This window comes from Calypte anna, chromosome 3 (genome assembly GCF_003957555.1).
Source record: "Calypte anna isolate BGI_N300 chromosome 3, bCalAnn1_v1.p, whole genome shotgun sequence".
NCBI lineage: Eukaryota > Metazoa > Chordata > Aves > Apodiformes > Trochilidae > Calypte > Calypte anna.
Window position 1 is genome coordinate 93,795,792 of NC_044246.1, and position 20,551 is coordinate 93,816,342.

The following is a 20,551-nucleotide window of genomic DNA, read 5'->3' on the forward strand; positions in this document are numbered from 1 at the left end:
TATGTTTTAAATACTTTGCATTCAATATCCAGATTCTAGCACAGAAATAGGGATATCATTTGTACTTTCAACAGCTTTCTATTCTGGTACTGTCCTTGATGAAGTTTTACTATAACATAGCATAATTATCCTAGAGAAAAGAAAAAAAAAAAAAGAATAAAAAAATGTGTGAAACAAGTTCCTATTGGCTTATGGGTCAGACTCAAAGAGTTACAGTAAATGGGGCTACTAGTGGGTGGTAGCCAGTCACCAGTGGGGTTTCACAGGGCTCAATTTTAGGGCCAGTGATCCTTTGTGTTTCTATAAATTATCTGACTGCAGGAGTTGAATGTAGTTTATGTAAGTTTGCCAATGATACTAAACTAAGAGGACCTGTGGACTCCCTTGAGGGTAGAGAGGCCTTTCAGAGGGATCTGGATTAACTAGAGAGCATACCAAATGTATAGATCTTCACAAGAGCAAGTGCAGGAGTCTCTGCATGGTATGGGGAAGGAAGTTATGGTCGTACATATAATACACTCAGGAATCCTGAATGAATACAAAGATGAGATGGCTGAGCAATTTAAAAGTTCTGTACTTTCTGTTCTTTTCAAACTGCATATTGGATGCCCAGTTCTTAAGAAACTGCATACTGGATGCCCACTATGAAAAGTACTGGAAGCATGGATACATATGGAGAAGAGAAGGCTCTGGAGTGACCTTAGAGCAACCTTCCAGTACGTGAAGGTTGGCTGTAGGAAAAGTGGGGGGAAACTTTTTACAAAGGCATGTAGTAATAGGACAAGGGATGACAATTTCAAGGTGAAAGAGGGTAGATTGAGATTAGATATTAGCAGATCATCCTGAATACCATTATGGGGTAGATACAGAACAACCAGGTGATCATGCCCAGTCAGCATGGGTACCTGAAGTGTAGGTCCTCTTTGACTAACCTGATCTTCTATGGCAAGGTGAACAACTTACTGGATGAAGGAAGTGGATGGTGCCTACAGAAGTGCATTGCCTTAAGTTGTAGATGTTTGGGTGACTGACTATGACATTAACAGTCGGATTGCAACATTTCTCAGGAAATTATTTGGAAACATAGGCTCCTGTGACGTACGGTCCAGCTAAAGAACTAAATTTACTGAATTTAGGTGCATGCCAATCTTTGATCAATAGGTTCTAGAGCTTTTTGTGTAAAATGTACTGCAATGAAATGAAACAAGAACTTGGAGCTTACCCTCATACAAAACTGAACATTCTAATCATGTAAAATTTTTAAAATACAGAGACAGTAGTCTAACGTAGTCTAGCTTTATATCAGCATCATTAGACAAAAGATTCTGTATCCTTTCCCTAAATATTTAAATTGAAAAACACTGTTACTATTATGCACACTGGTGTTGATGGACAGCTTCAGGACAGCTTCATCTTCTAAATTTATTAGAAGTGTTGTACTTTGGGATGATAATGATGATAGAATAATCTCCTTTTTCAATAGAGTTATTTTCTTTTGTTAATATGGGTCTTTGCTACCCAGATTAAAAATTGGATGGGAAACCTTTTTATTACTTAAAGAATATAAGTACTGTTTGGTATAATACTACCAAGTTACAAATCAGTAAGCAAAATCAGTATCAAATAAATAAAAAAGATAAAATTATTTTTTTCAATTAATTGACAATTACAATGTTTTGTGAAGTATTTTCTCTAGTTTTGAGAAAATAGAACCCTTATATACTTTGCTGTATGACTTGCTATCACAGATATAGCTTCTAGAATGAAATCCCATTGTAGGAATGGGATATTCATGAGTAAAATGTCTTGCTCTTGAGCTAATGAAGCTTTAATGTTGCTAGACAAATGTGCCTTACCACAATACTTAGAAATTTTCCAGAAATAGCAGCAAATAACTCAGTAACCCTATGAACATTTTATGGTGAATAATTTTGCTTTTCAGGTCATGGTTAATGCTGGAAGAGTAACAAAAAAAAGTAGAATCTTATTTGTTCAAGCCATGAGAAAAGAAGCTAGAAGGATAACTTCTGTCTGGAACATTTTCAGTACTTTGAATATTGATGAAAATTTACTGGATAGGGACAAAACTCCTTATTCTAAACATACTTAACTGTATATGAAGAACAGTAGAACATATTATTGAAGTCCTTTTAATATTCTCATTTGGAGAATATTCTACTGTTTACTAACATATGTATGCTAATAAGCATCCAAATAAATAATCATAGCAATAGTGATGATGATAATAATAACAAAAATCCTCTACAAACACAAAAGCAAGCAACCAAAGAATAAACCTGAATTAAGTACTATCAGTAAGTATGCAGAATTTCTGATATAAATTATCTTGATTTATTGTTTTGGTTACAATGAAAAGATTGAAAAAAAAATAAAAATATCCCAGCCCAAAAAAACACAAAACACCACTGCACCCCTCCCAAGCCCTTAACAACAGACAAGTGGGCTAGAAATAAATTTCTGAGTTTAGCAAGAGTCTACTGGGAGTTAAGATCATTAAAATGAGTAGCAATTCCTGTAGGAGTAATTCTAAGTTTTCTGTTTCCAGCAAGCATTTGCTACCCATTATTGTCATACCACTCTGATAAGAAAACTGCAGCTGCTGGTTTAGAATACTTTATTCCTAATTAATTTCCCTCACAAACATAAATGTCAAAGTAACTGACCTATTGAATTATTGATCTTGAGTCCATTCATTATGAGTACAAATAAAGTATTTAAACCATCCTCACGGTATCTGTTTTCCTCATTCTAGTGCAGGATAAAACAATGTATAATCTCTGAATTTATGGGAAGGTACTGAAAAATTGTCAAGTCCTTTATTGTGACTGTCTCTTTATGGAAATTAAACAGAACCAGAGAAACTGTCTAGACAAATGAGGCTGCATGTTTGTGCAGTTAAATTGTTGAAATAGTCTCTAACATACTTGAGCTTGCCAACTGCTGTTCTCCAAAATTATCAAGCATAGTCAGGAGTTTATGTGGATAAGCAACCATTCACAACAGGAAATTTTAATATCTCCCTGTTTGAGAGGCAATGGGATGTATTTAGTAGTACTGACATGCACTGTTCCACAGTAGCTGGCTTCACTGCCAGAAACTGGTCCTGAAAATGCTTCCTGTATTAGCAAGCCCTGTACGCCACTGTTAGAGTGGATAGATAACTGTGAAAGCAATCATCTGGACTTCAGCCAAAGTATCCAAATAAAATTGGCAGCTTGGTTGAAAGCACCATAAATCTGTGGAGTTTTCCATATGAAGAGGAGGGAACAATGTACAGGACCTGAGTCAGTTTCCAAGCAGTCACTAGATCTGATAATTAAGCAAACAAATATTTTACAGTTTATGAGTGTATTCTGGTTTTCATGGAATCATGAGACAGAACCAAAGGGATTACTAAATACTCACTAAATCTGAGCTTACAGTTACTGATGTGTATGTGAAGATGATTTTACAAGGTCATTGCTAAAAGGTCTGTACAATATAATGGTATGGCTGGGGAACTCGTTCATTCTGTTGTCATTATTTAAAAAAGTATAAAGCTAATTTACACTTTGAAGAAATGTTTCAAATATTTCTCATTTTCTGAATGTTTAATAATTTGCAATTTTCATTAATTACCCAAACAGTTTCTTATCTTCAGACACACGAAACACATGTCCCATATTGCCAAGATAGCTTAAGGGCATTCACTTTGAAAAAAGTGTTGTTTTGCATAGGTACACAGTTTGTTGCTCTCAGAAGCTGAACTAATAAGCCCTGTGGGAAAACAAGAGAAAATCTCAGAACATAGACATTTCTGCAAGATTAACGTCTTAGGAAAATAAGAATATTGGGTTTGCAGGCAGATATACTTAGCCCAGCATAGATGTCTGTGTAATAGCACAAACCTTGTTGACAGGAAAATTTATGTGTTCATGGTCTAAATGGTGCTGTTTTCAAGAGTATATGATACAACCAAAAACTGTCTTGAAAAATATCTGATATGAAAAATGCCAGTTGAAGTTTTAGCTACAGAAAGAGCAGATTTGAGCTGTTTTGGTATTAGAACAACTAGTAATGGATGACTGCACACACATTTCTTATGGACTGGAGAATTGTGATGTGGTTTTGTGATTGATACATGCATTGACTCTGCTGTTGATTTTAAAGTTATTTGTTCTTGTAAATGAACTATATTGTTAGTACCCTCTATTTTTTTCATTCTTTTCTATATTATTTTTGTTTTACACACTGAGATAAATGAAGGAATTCTGCTTTCTATAGCTGTCACTGATTTCAAATGAGGGTTTGATTTCTCTTTAGCATTTTTGTACCCCTCCACTTAATATGAGAAAATAAGTATTTAAAGTAAAGTTAGGCAACTATTTTGGATAGAAATATTTGGATAAAAATATACAAAAATTAAGCTTTTCCAAACAAAAAATGAAACAAAGAAATGTTCTTGAAGATATTCCAAAGACATCCAACTATCGATTAGCCTGAGGGCAAGAAATTTCTTAGATCTTCATAATGCAATTTTCTTTGAGACAATATGCATTTTTGTAACCATATTCACCACTAAATGTATTTCTGAAGACCAGTCATATGGTTGCTCTGAAGTGTATTACAACCCTTATGAATTTTTTATGATACCAAATACAACAAATCAAGGAAAAAGATCCGTAAAATCTGCCCAGTTGTTATCCTCAGTAATACGTTGGACCCACAGATATGGAGATGTTTTTGTATATATGATAATTCTTGATCAACTACAAATAGTCTGGATGTCTAACAGTTCCAGAAAATAACACCATTTCTCTACCTACCAGCTGACTTGCCAATTCCTTTTCAGATTTCAAACTGAAGTTAATTATGATACTTTGGAAGTGAGAGATGGGCCAGCTAACTCGTCACCATTAATTGGAGAATACCATGGAACACAAGCACCCCAGTTCCTTATCAGTACTGGAAATTACATGTATCTGCTGTTCACTACAGACAACAGTCGGTCTAGTGTTGGTTTTCTTATCCACTATGAGAGTAAGTCTGATATATCTCAGAGATTTTTATTCAATCGTACTCCCACCTTTTCTCTTACTTTCTTTGAACAGATCTGGGCCTAACCTATGATGACTACAAATTGCAAATAAAAGCATATTAATATCTCTTTGTGAAGTACCAAATTGTTGCAATAGTGTTTGCTTTTAGATTAGATACATAAAATTATACATATTAAAATCATTGATATTTATATAATAGTGTAGCAATTCACTTAAGTACTAAATAAAATTAGATTATGCTTTTAATGTGGTTGTGCTAAACAAAACCAATTATTTTTATCAATTATTCTTCTCTGAAAAATAACCTAATTGCAGTAATATTGCATCTGGAATGAGTGCCTGAACTTATATTTCATAGCTACATCATAACTTGGAAATTGGGCATAAATACTTTTAGCTTAGGTGCCATGGTGGTAGTGGCTGAACAGTAAACTGGAAGGCTGATAAATCATGTGAAGACAATGAACGGTTACTAGGTTTCTGCGTGAGTTACATGTGGAAATTGATTTTCCATTACTCTCTTGAATCTAAATGCTGTTACATTTTATAATATAGCCCTTGAATATTGATAAATCTGTGCTTTTTTTAAGACCCCTGTTTGATACGTGTCTTTTTACACTGAGATTGAATCTAGCCGTGAACATCCATACTATAGGAAAAAAATGCAACATAAAAAGAGACATTTTACCTGTCACCAGCTGGAATTGGTGTGTCCCAGCCCAAGTTATACAGAGAAAACTTGGTAAACATTTCATACCTTTATCAGTGCATTTGCCCCACAAGGCTCCTTAGGTCAGTCACAGCCTCACTATAGTTTCTTCTCACATTAAGCTGCTCACAAAAGAAAAACTGTCTTTATGTTGCATTATGTTGTACATGTTCTTGTGATGAAACTGGAAGTTGTCACAGAGTCTCTCTGCTCATCCTAGTTAGCACTGGAAATTCCTGAAGCTCTTCTGTAATGGATATCAGGCACTCATCCTTTGATCCTCTCTGTATTGACAAGTGTGCACATGCCAGAGGAAAAGAAGTTACAATAATGAGTAATGTGGAAGTACAAAGCAGATTAAGTCGGTGTTTTCAAAGCACGAAAATAGGTGGAAAGACCCAATGGAGAAGCTGAGTAGTCTGCCTGAACATGGGAGACTAAAATTATATTTTGATTGCCCTTCCAGGCTTAACTATAGAAGATATCACAGCAGAATTTATATTTGTTTCATATTTCCTCAACTTGTAGAGTAAAGGGCAATTAATTGTAAGTTTTTAAGAAAAGTTCCTGAATATTTTCTTTGGAAATTCAAATAACAATCTTAATTAGAAGTGTCCTAAAAATCATCCAATTATAGTCATAACTTTGAAGATAGATTATATCACTAAACTGTGCAGCAGAAGGATCTTAATCTTGCTTAAAATAAAAAGCTCAGTATAAGCTATACCGAACTGCTGCTGAGATGGCAGTAAACTTCTCTTAGGCTAAAATATGCCTGTAATACTGCTTTAATAAAAATGTGAGCTCTTAAAGGTACTTCAGATGTGAAGGCAACTTGTTAATTCCCCACATTAAATGTCTGAAATTCAGCGTTTTGGTGATGCACACAACACCATGTAGTTAAATTCTTATGCATCTAAGCAAAAGAATTAATAACATGCCCATAATATTTTTGAAGTAAAAGTATGGACAAAATAACCAATGTTATAAAGAATAATTAATCTCTTTTCTTTTGATCATATTTCTTTTTACATTCATTTATATCTCCCTGATAGCTCAACTTCCCTAATTATGTGGGGTTTTGTTCGTTTCTATTTCTTGGTGGGTTTTTTTTTTGTTTGGGGCTTGGGTTTTTTTTTTTTTTGTGGGTTTTGGGTGTTTGGTTTTTTTTCTTTTCTTTTTCTTTTTTTTTTTTTCTTTTTTTTTTTTTTTCTTGCCTCCTCTCATTCTATGAGGTAGACTGTACAGTAAAAATAATGTTGTGATTTTCCTTAGATGATACATTATCAATAATAAAAAATGTATAGGTAAGGCTTTTTTCATAGTGTATAAAATAGAGTATTTCTTTAAATGTGATTTTGGAAAAGAATTTTTTTCGATCCACAAATATGTAGTCTTCATAGACCTAGTGTCAAGATCATTCAGACAGTCCACATCAGTTTTAGCTAGGATAATAGAGAAAAGAAATCTTCCTTATACTTTTTAATTTGAAGTAATAAATAATCCTTATGATTAGTGTAAATGTGAAGAAAAAGATTCATAAATTTTTCACTGTATTTGGAATATTGGAAATTTTATAATGTTTTTTTGTTTCAGTGGTTAGTTTTACTCTAACTAATGAGAAGAGCCAATAGACTACCTCAGTAAGAAAGGTAATTTTTGTGAAAGTCCCCCTGAAATAGGAGAGTTTATGATTCCTAAAAAATGAAGGAGTGCAGCAACAAACTTGTGATGAAGTCAGTTATTTTCAGAAATTTAAATTTCACCAAGCTTTAGTAAGTGGTAGATGAATGTTTTTAGGAAATATTTCTTAAAGTCCTTGGTGAAAGAGAAGATATTAAGGCCCAATAACAAACTGTATTTTTTGTAGAGAAAGAAAAAATCCTACAGAAACTATCTCCATCCTTGGGGGAACTAAAATTTCATCCATACATGCTTCTGCATAACTGGCTGTAGGTAATCCTGCTTGAGCAGGGGTGTTGAGTTAAATGACCTGCAGAGGTTCCTTTCTACTTCAACCTTGTGCTACTCTGTGATGCTGTGAACAACTTTGAGAACTTTTATACAAAGAACAATTAGCAATCATTAGTTCCTTTTCTAACTCAAATTTGCAGATATCCTATTGTGATCTGGCCTAGATCCAAAACTGTCTGATATTAATAATTTTGATAAGAATATAAGTAGTGCACTAAACTGCTGAGAATTATTCCAACCTACAATTACAGTGGAGAGGGTTAGAATTCAAAACAAGCTAAATTAGTTAAAAAAATAGTCTGAAATAAATAGAAATACAGTAGAAAAGGATATGGTGTTTACACAGAACATAAATAATCTAGAGAGAAATGGAGTAGTAATGAAAATGTTATAGTTAATCATCAAAAAAAAAGAAAAAATTTACAGGAAAAAACAATTACCTTTTACAGGAAAAAACAATTTCCTTTTACAGGTAGGAAATTGTTTCCTATTTTATCTAGGACTTAGAAAAATATTATTTCACTTCATTTGATGACCAGAGAGAATATTGTATTCAGTTTTGGATCTGGTTTAAAAAAAGTAGGAGGTTGTTGACATGGAACATTTGCCAGTCATGGAGTCATTAAAAGTTCTGTAATTTTTTAGTATAGAGAAGGGATGACTTGTCAGGCAGTCTCATGGTAACACTCTCATGTGCCTAGTAGCTAAGATTTGCTGCTGCCACTGGAGTTTGCTTGAGAACTCTTTTACAATGCCTGTTACCTGCCAAATATTCTTTAGAGAAAGACTTTTTCAGCTTTTATATAAGGAAGCTATATTAAAAAAAAAGCTCTCACGATGGTGACTCCCCTCTTCCTTTCAACTTCTACTCCCTCTCCCACTTCTCTCTTCCCATTTTCAAGCATCTTTGCTTCCCATTCCCTTTATAACTTCATTAATAAATTTTTCCAAAATGAATGTTTAAAATCTATTGACTATGTGACAGTTTTTATGTTTTTTCTTTTATTTACCCATATTTTTTATGTCAGTATTGTGATAGCAAATAGTTCAAATGCAGTCACTCATCACTACACTCTTATGAGTGGAGTAAGTCTTAAGTGCTGGAATAACACTTGAGACTAGCTGTATATGCAGACTTCCAGTTCCATGAAGCTAGTTCAGCCCTTGTAAATTTACATGATAGAGTTTCTGGCCACTTGAGATATATCTGATGCAGTAAATTAGAAATTCCTGAGTCTTGGCTCCAGTCTTGCAGTTGTTCATACAGTTTAAGCACAGTCCTTTGTGTGATTTTTCAGCCTTGCCAGCTAGCATCTTCCTATGCAGTATATTCTGGAAATCACTTCAGCCAGAAACCATTCTCAAAAGGCAAAAGGAAAAACCCATAGTATTTTTAGGTGGACAAGATTTTAACTATATGAATGTTAGCTGAGTCCTACTTTCAAATTGGTGCCAGAGAATGGGCACTTTCCTAATTTAGTTGTGAGGCCTCTGGTTCTAATTCTTGGAACTGCATTCTGGAAAGCAGGTACCTATTCGATTTCTTATTTTAAAAATGTTTACTTTTCAAAGCAAAGATAATCTTCAGTATTTCCCCTTAATCTTGAGAATAAGGTGATCAACTTCCTTATTAAGCAATATTATTAATATTAAGCAAAAAATTCCTTTTATTATCTTCCATATTGATGTTCTGGATGCATCTATACTGATGGCAAAGATCAGTACTCAAGTTTCCACCTGAAACACTTCCACCTTTCAAAACATTTTTGAGATGCATGGTATAACACAGCAACTGTTCTCCATATATGAGCAGGTAACATGGTGGTTATAGCACATAGCCCTGTTTTGCTTTCTCTTTTTCCTTCTAGACTTGATTTTCATAATGCAGTTTTGTAATGATCATTTTTTAGACAATGTCTTAGCAATTTCAAACTTTACATTCAGTTTTTCTAATGATTTTAACTATTTGATCTCTGAAGTAAAGGTGTGCAATGTGACTATGTAGTGTATAAAACTATATAGCTGTTGCCTGTCTCATACTTTACATCAGCAAATTAATTTCCTGTTTAGAGAGCTAATGGGATCTAATAATTACCCCAGTTCCAAAAAGTAACTTGAAATTCTAGGTGTTTACTAAATATGCATTTTAATGTTCAGTGAAGCATCCAATATATCTAATTACTAGAGCTGTTGATGGAATGTCAATATTGACAATGAAGTTCTTCAGGATGACTGTCCATATTTTTCAGTCATTGAGTGATGTACAAAATCTTTTGTTTATATATTTGCTCTTTACTTTGTGTGCTATGTTCCTTTGAAAAAAGAATGAATAAGCTGTAGGATAAAATTATCTGCTCATTTAAGTTCCCACTGCTGCATGCAGTGAAGTGGAGGGTGCATTTTTTGAGGGAACTATTCTTTTTGGGAAATATTGTTATGGTAGGTGAGAAAAGACGTGTCTTTCACCCAGGCTTTAATCTTACATTTACTGAACTAATTTTATAAATAGTAAAATAAATTAATATATAGTAAAATAAATTAAGCTTTATGGAAGGGTGCTCTAAGAGGAAAGAATTTTAAGAGTGCTACTGTGGACCTCTATCTAACATATATCAAAACAGGAAGTATTGCTTGGCTGAAGAAAAAAATTTATGAAAGTTAAAATTTTGTACTGGATATTTATTTAGTGCACATATAGTGAAGAATATTACAGACTTAAAAGGCCTCTTCTAGTCTCTCTTAAGCAATTTAAGTCAGGTGAAGTGAATTTAAAAATGAACTGTATCAACATAGTACATTTTCATTAAAAGCGCTCAGTCAGGTCTGGAAGAAACTCATTCATCTAGAATCTGAGTATGGCAGGGTTACCTCATGAAAACTACATCAGAAGCTTTCAAATCTGAACTCTAACCAAGATATAAGAATAGCTGGAGGGTACAGGGAATATTTCTCTGTGCAAGCTAGACTCATTTGATGATATTTTTGGTTTTAGTCCTGCTTCCAACAATGCTAAAACCTTTTTCTTGTTAATTTTTTTTTTTCTCAGAATTGATCTCTTACTTTGTTTCTTACTTTGTGATAGTCCTGGATAAATAAATCACAATAGAAGCAGTAAACTGCGAGTGCAACTTGCACAGAAACAGTTATAGATATAAGGGCAGCTGAGAGGACCAGCAACTCCAGGATTTGTTTAAGGGGCTAAGGAGCTAGGAAATGCGTAACACCTTGATATAGCAAATTTTCTGCTGTCGACAACAGGGTTTGAGGAAGGAGCTTCTTTGGAAAAAAATAGACTGGAAAGAGTCAGCTAGAAATTCAGGTCACCTGTGAGGAAGCACATAAAATCTTTAAAGATCCCAGGAGAACTAATCTTGCTCAAGGCTCATGAGTGATGACATTACCCATATGAAACCATGCCAATTTACAGAATTCTTTCTAACACAGCACTGAAATACTGAAATTAATATGAAAGTACTTAATGGCTGCCAGACCTTTGAGGTGGCTGCCAGACCTTTGGGGTGGATATGTCTATATTCTATCCCAAAAACTGACAAGGAATTTTAAACTCAAAAGTCCAGTATTTTTTAAACAGGCACATAAACAAATAATTTTTCAAAATAAAGTAGATCAAAGTAATTGCCTGAGAACAGACATTAAAGTGTTTATAAATGGTCTCCCTCCTGCTCTCCATATACTACTTGTCCCTCTGTGGGCAGTTTTTAAAATTTAGTGGCCTTTTGTGTTGCAAAAAACTTTACACAGGCTCCTCAGGGTCTCTGTTATCTTTGATGTTTGACTATGTGTTTGCTACCTGCTGTTTTCAGCCAGCTTCTCATTTTTTAATTTCACTTCAGACTTTATGATGGCTCTGTTCTTCATGCTCTCAGTTGTCTTTTTACCCACCAAAGCCAGTATTCTCAGTTTTCCTCTGTGAGAAGCTGAGCATGTCCAAGAGAAGGAACAATGCCCCTGTCACTGAAGAGGATCTAATTCAGTTGTTGTTTCCAGGCACATGGCACAGTGTAGCAGGTCTAGGTAGGCATCAAGGCTTTGATTAAGGAATGGCTGCAGGGCTTGCATTTGGACCAGGCCACAGGCTGCCCTGTGCCTGATACAGGTAGTTCCAGCTGCCTCCGACCATCCTATTGCAGGATGCAGCTGAACCCTGCAGCCAAGGTGGTGACAGCTCTGTGATAACATATTTAAGAAAGGGGAGAATGCTATGTAGATTAGTGACGAAAGTGAGATAAATAATCCTACAAATGCAGATATTCCCCTGCAGCCCATGGAAGAGAGCACAAGGGAGCAGATATGCACACTGTAGCCCATGACCAGCCTTATGTCAGAGCAGATGGATATTCCCTGAAAGAAGCTGCAGCCTGTGCAGGCCCATCAAGATTTCTTCTGGAAAGACTGCAGCCTGAAGGAAGGATGCATGCTACAGCAGGGGCAAAGTGTGAGGAGGGAGTGGCAGCAAAGAGGAGCTGTTGTGGACTGACCACAGTCTGAGTTCTCATCACTACCACACTGTTTGAGAAGGAATGAGGAGGTATAGGAGTTGGAAATGAAGGAGGAAACTTGAAAATGGAAAGGAGATTGTTGAGGGCATATTTCAGTTTTTTTCTTGTTTTCTCAATTTTATTTGGCAATAGATGGAATTAATTTTCATGATACTGAGTCTGTTTTGACTGTGACAGTAATTGGTAAATGATCCCCCTGTCTTTATCTTAACCCATGAGCTTTCTCATTTTCTATCTTATTTTCTCCTCTTGTACTTTTGAGAGGGTGAGTGAGAGAGCAGCTGGGTGGGGGTCTGGCAGCCAGCCGAGGTCAACCCACCACACGTAATCATAGAAAATAAACCAATTCTTTTCATTTAAATAGACAGTCTTAATTTGTTTCCCTTGTTTGTACCCATTATAGCTCATTACACAATTAAATGCCGCAATTGTTTGCTATCACTATAAACATAATGGGTAGTGCTCAGTTAATGAGCCTCAACTTGATATTTTCAGGGGTTTTTTTTGTTCAGTGTATAGTTCCAAGTTTATTTACCAAACACCATTCAATCTCTGCTAGAAGACATAATCGCTAAAGACTCCTTCTGTCACATAAGTGTTATACAATCATGTAATCTATGTTCATTGTTTATTTTTGATGCATAGGATAGAGTCTGTAGGAATTAAGGAGTACTTTCTGAGTTAATCAGTTACAGTTTTTCGACACTGTTTTGCTAAGTCCATTACTGTGACAGTGGAAACTTGGATTGTCCCACAGTATCAGAAATTGAATAGATAAAATGGAATAATCAGATATGATTCATACACTAGCAAAATCTGGAGTCATACTTTGAACTTGTATCTTCCTGTAGTTTCAGATCTTTGGTACTTTTTTTGGCTCTTTTTAAATTGTTTGAGAAAATATGCTTTAAAGCTCCACACTTCCTACGTCATTTGGACTTTTCTGTTCTATGAGACCTGAAAATTGGAAAACTGTTCTGAGTCACTGAGACGGCTAGAGAAAATGCTTGATATCCCATACCCATTCTCAGGCAATGCTAACAAGTGACTTTTAGGGGCTCTTTTGACCTCCTGATTTGTTTGGGATTTTTCATTTGCTTTCTGAAAAAAAGGGAAATAAATAAATCTCTTTCAGGTGTTACTCTGGAATCAGATTCCTGCCTCGACCCAGGAATTCCTGTGAATGGCCACCGCCATGGTAACAACTTTAATATCCGCTCTACAGTAACTTTTAGTTGTGATCCGGGATATACACTGAGTGATGAAGAACCACTCATATGTGAAAGAAACCATCAGTGGAATCATGCCTTACCCAGCTGTGATGGTAAGTGTCAGATGGAAGTTCTTCAGATGGTAGCTTTAAAGGAAAGATTTTTTGAGGAAAGTTAATCTGGTTTTAAGAACTAGTTAAGCTTATTATTGCTGCTGTCTCCCTTCAATTACATCAATAACATCCATACTTTCTAAAAATTACATTAGTAAAAGCCATACTTTACATCTCTATTATCTTTCAATCAAGTACTGTGCAGGTATAGATCTACCAACAGAAAAATCAGAATTCTCGGAGAGTGCTACTGTTGAACTGTGAATGAAAATGATGCTAATAGTTTTGAAGCAAAGCCAATAAGTTTAATTTACTTTTTAAACTTAGGATACTGACTACCAAAATGATTGCTCAAAATTTAGAATGCCTAATACCAGAACGGATCATGGTCAGCCTATGTGTTAGCACAGTTGCCTGTTGAGGCTAAAAAATCCGTGGCCCAATTTTTTTGAATATGACATTTGACTGAGGTTGAAATGAGCATTTTGCAGTCAAATGCATACTACTGAAGTTCTAAAAATTGCAATTTCAGAAATCAAATCAGCAGAAAAAATCACTAAGGGAAAAACATTTTGCTTTGTTTAATACCAAGAAAGAACTGTGTTCAGAAACACAGTGGCTAATGTTCTTTCTAAGTAATGTGCCAGTTTCAAAACTCTATAATCCCAAGGTAGAGTATAAAAATAATTTTCTAATGAGAGCTAAATAAAACCATATAATTTGCACATTTTAAATTTTAAACTTAGAATGGTGTAAATTATTTAAAATATTTAATATCTGATTTAGGGAAAGTTGCACAGTCAAGTGCTTTTGTTCCTTCTGCATTCTCTGTTTACAGAATAGGAGGCATTATGCATGAATATATGCTACCGTTCATTTATGGCACTGTGAACCTGATATCTGTAGTTATGCTATTTATTAAGTAATCTATCAATCATGTATTTATGGTAATAGTAGCCATGCATTTTGTGATTCATAAGTATGTGCAAAAACACATATATGCAGGCAATACCACCAACCAAGCCATTAAAAATTTTAACACGATTCTAATAAGTAATGCTATTACTAACTATAACAACAGCACTTTTCTATGTGTGTCTATGTATGTATATATAATGTTTTAAATATACATTGACATGCAAGCACTGCAATTTTATTGAATATTGTATCATGTATTTTATTCATCTAGTTTGTGGCAAAGTATATTCCTCTCTGTGAGGAAGAAGACTGAAAGCATTTTAATGTTCTTTTGTTAAGTTTTTAAATATTTAGTTCATTAAAAGTAAAAAACCAAACAAAGCATAAAAATCTGGACAGTAACAGATTAGTGCAAAACACAGCCTGTATTTATAAGATTACTGAGCAATTGAGCATGGAAATCTTACACTTTAATTAATTTGCCAGGAAATCTGAGCAGCCTAGTTTAGCAAATCATAGAATCATAGAATATCTTGAGTTGGAAGGAACCCATCAGGATCATCAAGTCCAACTCCTGAAGAGTTCATTTACATAGAGTTTCACAGACTTTAATTTACTGCCTGTAGATGAAAAATAAGTTCTGTTTCAAGGACTAATTTAAGAATAAAAAAATTGTTGTTGAGTGTGAATGACATGGCATTGGATGAATTAATGTATTATTTTAATAGTTGAATCTATTTTAATTTTAAAGGTAGGTCAAAGCGTGAACTACAATTTTTTTAAAATAACAATTTATTTGAATTCACAGCTGATGTGGGTTTTTTCCCCATTTTTTTTCCCTTGTTAAGCTTTATGTGGTGGATATATTCATGGGAAGAGTGGAACTGTTCTTTCTCCAGGTTTTCCTGATTTTTATCCTAACTCTTTAAACTGCACTTGGACTATTGAAGTGTCGCATGGCAAAGGTAAGAATATAATATGAATTGCATAAGTATATGTAATGTCTATGTTTAAAAACTTCAACACAAAAATAAAGGTCTTTTTATTAATTGAGTGCTTCCTGTCATTGTTTTGACAATTTTTTTGGTTCTATTTCCCAAAATCATCAAATACCAAATGTTTCATCAAATATGGTTCTTCTAGTCTCTGTTTGTTTTGCCAAATAAATATTTTTAATAGTTACCAGAGTAAATACCCTTTAGTCTGTCTTAGAGAAATGGGCAGAAAATAGAAGAGAGAATATTCAAATATTGAGGGACAGAGTTTAAATATTTTGATGTTACATATACAGTTGAGTAACACTTGGGTGCACTGTTAATCTGCTAGAGAAATGAACAAAATAACTAAAGAAAAAAGCCTAGGAACTTCTAATGATGCATTACATACCACTGAATCAAAACATAATAAAAATATTCCTCAGTCTACTTTCAATGATAAGAAAAACCTTTTTTCTACTTGATAGTATGAGAGGCATATTGGTAGTTTCTTCTGTTTAAAATCTTCCTATGTACTGTATTTTTGTTTAAAACTTGTGGCATTTTAAACGTAAAATTTGTGAGAAGCTTTTCTAAGAACAATGTGGTTCCCTACAACTGATAATTGCATTTGAAAATAGAACAGTAATTCAAAATTTAAATAATTACAGGACTCTAAGTTGGCTACTGAAAAATAAAAAAGTCATGACCTGTGTACAGGACTTTTCCCAACAAATAGAAATCTTTACATATTAAAGAGAGTACATAAAGCTTGTTCCTCCTTTGTGTATTGGCACTTACTTCTCTGCAACGTTGAGTAAAACAAAGAATTCCTGGAGGAAATGCAAAAATAAAACATGAATACAAAATTTTACCCAACTCTTAAGTTATGTTGTCTTAAGTTTAGTAGTGAGATAGAGATTATAAATAGATGTACAGGAACTTGAATAAAGGCTGTGCAATACCAATTTAGATTTTCAGTGTGCTGTATACAAATAACAGTGAATCCCATCAATTCTTTTATGGGAGCTGTTGATTGACAGTGAGCTAAACAAGCACCCACATTGCATATATTGATTGTTTAGCCTAGTGCTTTCTGCAAGTTTTACTCCTCAAATTCCAGATTTTTATTCCATCCGTGACTTTCTCTGAAAATCTTTTCATATAATGTAAGATTTACTTTCTCTGTCATCTGTGTAAAAAGAAACGGGAAAACTTCCTTCTAAATACTTTTCCTCCTTTTAAATATTTTCAAAGGTGTACAGCTGGTTTTTCATACGTTTCACCTGGAGAGCTCTCATGACTATTTGCTCATCACTGAAGATGGCAGCTTCACAGAACCAGTAGCCAGGTTAACTGGCTCAGTCTTACCTCCTGCAATTAAAGCTGGCCTCTTTGGAAATTTTACTGCACAGCTTCGGTTTATATCTGATTTTTCGATTTCTTACGAAGGCTTCAACATAACATTTTCAGGTAAGAAATTCCATTCTAAATGTTCATAAACTCTTTCCAGGTAATAATTTTATTTGTAGGTAGCAGAAACATTGAGGCACCAGAAAAAAAAAAAAAGTCAGTAGAAATTGTCTTCATCATAGAAAACAAGTTAAGGTCTATAAAGGTGGCTAACAGATTGTGAGGGATGCTGGTGATGTGAATGTAGTTTTTCCTGTTCTCAGGGAATAATCAATAGTGTGAAAAGCAAGTCTGGAGAAAATTTAAGGATAGGGATTGGAGTTCAAAATACAAGATTCTGTTTCAGAAGAAAGAAATTAACTGATACTGTTTTACTAAAGAAAGTATAGAAAATGCAAGAAAATCCAGAAATGTGCTAATTCAGAATCACAGAGGACTCTTAAATTGATGACTAATGTTGGGATAGAAAATGTAGTTCTAAAAGAAATAAAATATTTCTTAGGTGTTGATATATTAAGAAGTTCTAATAATTTTTACAAACTCTAAGATAATTGAAAAATTTAAGTTACTGCTTCTTATTTATAGTCTTCTAAAAGTAGACAAAACATAAAATACATTTTTTAAAATTTTTCTTTGCTAACTTCTACTGGAATGTAGAATATTTACATACTGCATATGAATGAATCCATTGATAGTTTAGATGCTCATGGACATGGATATTCTGTGGAACAAGTACATAAGGAACTAATATGTACACATATACATCAATTTTCAAGAACAGATAGATAGCCAACATATGCCATCATTTATATTAAATAAATATTTTAAGAAATATTATCAGGTACATTAATTCTATTACACAAATGAGTGACTGCTTTATTTTCACACAGTCAGCATGTATTTCTCCATAGTAAGAAGTATTTAATGAGAACACCCTAACCTGTTTTTTGGTCTGCCAAAGCATAACTTTTTATCTATGTCAGCCTTTATCATGCTGAACAGAGGCAGTAAATAATGGTTTTTTTTCAAAATTTAAAACTTTGGCAGTAGAAAATGATGTGGTTTATAGATTCATTCTATAATTCAGGACCTTCCCAAAAGACACTTGCTATAGGGAAGGATTATGTATTTTATTTAGCATATCAGATGTTTAAACACTTATTCATAAACTTCAAGTTAGTTTATTTCACTGACTAATAAGAGATTCTTCCTCTAAGTAGATTTGTCTCTACCTTCCAACAGCCTACAAGGTTAATGTTTCAGAAAATGCATTTTCTTAGTGGTTATCAGAAGTATCTGTCTACTAAGCGAACTCCTGGTCTGTTGGCTTATTTTCTGAATAATATAAATTTGGAGTTTTTTTTATTAGACAGAGATGGGTTTTTTAGCATCTTTTCTCAAGCAGGGGTCAGAAGTGTATATATAAGGAAACCAGAAAGCCTGAACAGGACAAAGATACAGTAACACTTCCCCATCTTACTCTGTAAGGATGGGGGAATATGTGGCTCCTCCATTTCCTGAGTTCAGTGTAGTCCCCTCTGTATCTAAAACCCCTGATTTTTCCCCATCAGTATTTTGTGGCTTCACCTTAATTACTTGTGATGCATAGTTATAAAAAGAAGCAAAAAATTTAGGCACTTCAGACTTCTTTTAAGAGAATAAATACATGCATGTATATTTGCTTTAAGTGAGTGACACCTGAAGGGTTTCTAAAAGGCATGCAAATAGAGATTGCCTGATTAGGAGTGTAGCTTTACTTAGGAAACTCAAACACATGTTTTTGAAAATGTGATCATATCTTTTTTCGTTCACCCAATCCTTTGTTTGATTTTTTTAGTTAGATTTTCTGCATTGCATAATTATTTTTTTAATCTTCAAATCTCACTTCTGAAGTTGTTTTGAGTTCAAATGAAATGAACCAAGAATTATGTACAAAGGATGTAATTAAACAAAATTCTAATAAATCCCTGAGAGTACAAACTGATTACAGCCCTTGAAATTTAGAAAATGTAGTGTGGGCGGGACACAGTAGATACATAATTACTGTGTATATAGCCATAACAAACATAGAAATTGTACTGGGTTTTAGTAGAGAACATAATTCTGAAATACATGTTTTCCAAATATTCCATACTGACACATTGCAACTAATTTGATAAGCTTTTTTTTTTTTTTTTCCATGTGGAAAACATCCCATTTATTTATAGATTATCTTTTATTGTCTGCAGAATATGATCTGGAGCCATGTGATGATCCTGGTGTTCCTGCCTTCAGTAGGCGAGTTGGTTTTCATTTTGGTGTTGGAGATTCCTTGATCTTTTCTTGTTTCCCTGGATATCGCCTGGAAGGTGCTAATAAACTTACCTGCTTGGGAGGTGGTCGGCGTGTATGGAGTGCACCTCTGCCAAGGTGTGTGGGTAGGTGGTCACATGCTTTCATTTCATTCATCAAATTGTTTGTAGCACATGGCATGTGTCAGAATACTGGGCAGAGAGCAAAGTGCTTGGGTTGAAAGTGTTGATCCCCAAGCTATACAAACTTTAAAGTCAGTGCAAGATATAAATAATATATGTCTCTTTGAGTGCAAAAATGAGAAAAAGGAATAGTCAGAATAGTAATAGAAAAAAAAAATCAAAATGTTTTTGAGTTAAAATGTAAATTTAATTATTGACCTCTATGTTTGCAAAAAGTAAGATAGAAATTTCTTTGGTTTTCAGTGATTTTTTTTTTAATATTGTGTTTTTATTCTTGTAACTCTAGTCTGTTTTTTAAACTGGTTTTAAACTCTAAACTGTATGATAGCATTGTCTTAAAAATCAGTAACCATAAGTGCAAACTGAGTGAACAATTCTTTTCTGGGAAAAGGTCTGGGACTGGATTTTATAAAATTTGTACTGTTGCTCTATTTGATTTGTGAAATGGTTTTATCGCCACCACGTGAAGTCGGCCTGATCAGGTACTATTGATATAATGCCTCTGAAATGTCAAATAGTTCGGGGTCTTGTTTTAAATAAGATTTTTCTTATTGAAAATCTTGTAAGATTTTATTTCATTAGGGGATAAACTCAGCTTCAGCTTGATTCTTTTGATTGTTTCAAATAGGACTTTTTTCAGATTTAAGAGATAAACCTATCACCTGCATTGTATATACGTGTATAATATGTATACATAGTTTTTACTATGGAAAAAAAAGTAAAACTATGGAAAAAACTATGGAAAAAAAGTAAACTATTTCTAATTTTGTTTTGAAAGGCTGGGCTTATTTAGCACATTATGAAAGAAAGTAACAGATGAGAGTGAAGCCAATATCATGTGGGATTTGCCATACATTTGGAAATTTCTAGATTTGTCTTAGGTTATTTTCATCTTGATTTTTCTTAGTCAATGACTTCTTGTCTGTAAATGTTGGCTTAGCAAGTGTACACCATCCTATATCTTAATCATACACAGACACACATAATTGTCACAGTTAGAAAAAATTCTAAGATCACTACATCCAACTGTCAAAATCCCCCCCTTCACAAATAAAATAGATATATCAATATCTGTATCACCCACTAGAGTGTATATGAAATATGTGTATATGAAGTGCTACATATACATGGCTTGTAAATACTTCCAGGGATAGTGACTCCACTACCTCCTTGGGCAGCCTGTTC

At 34.0% G+C, this 20,551-nt stretch overlaps 1 protein-coding gene across 1 annotated transcript in view; it reads left to right on the forward strand.

Moving 5' to 3' along the window:
• Positions 1-20,551, forward strand: part of CSMD1 (CUB and Sushi multiple domains 1) — a 945,929-nt gene that overhangs the window by 727,049 nt on the left and 198,329 nt on the right. Inside the window, exons 17-21 of the mRNA XM_030448332.1 lie at positions 4,853-5,040; positions 13,399-13,587; positions 15,354-15,470; positions 16,737-16,952; positions 19,121-19,309. Coding sequence (XP_030304192.1) covers positions 4,853-5,040; positions 13,399-13,587; positions 15,354-15,470; positions 16,737-16,952; positions 19,121-19,309 — 899 coding nt within the window. The remainder of the gene's footprint in view (positions 1-4,852; positions 5,041-13,398; positions 13,588-15,353; positions 15,471-16,736; positions 16,953-19,120; positions 19,310-20,551) is intronic.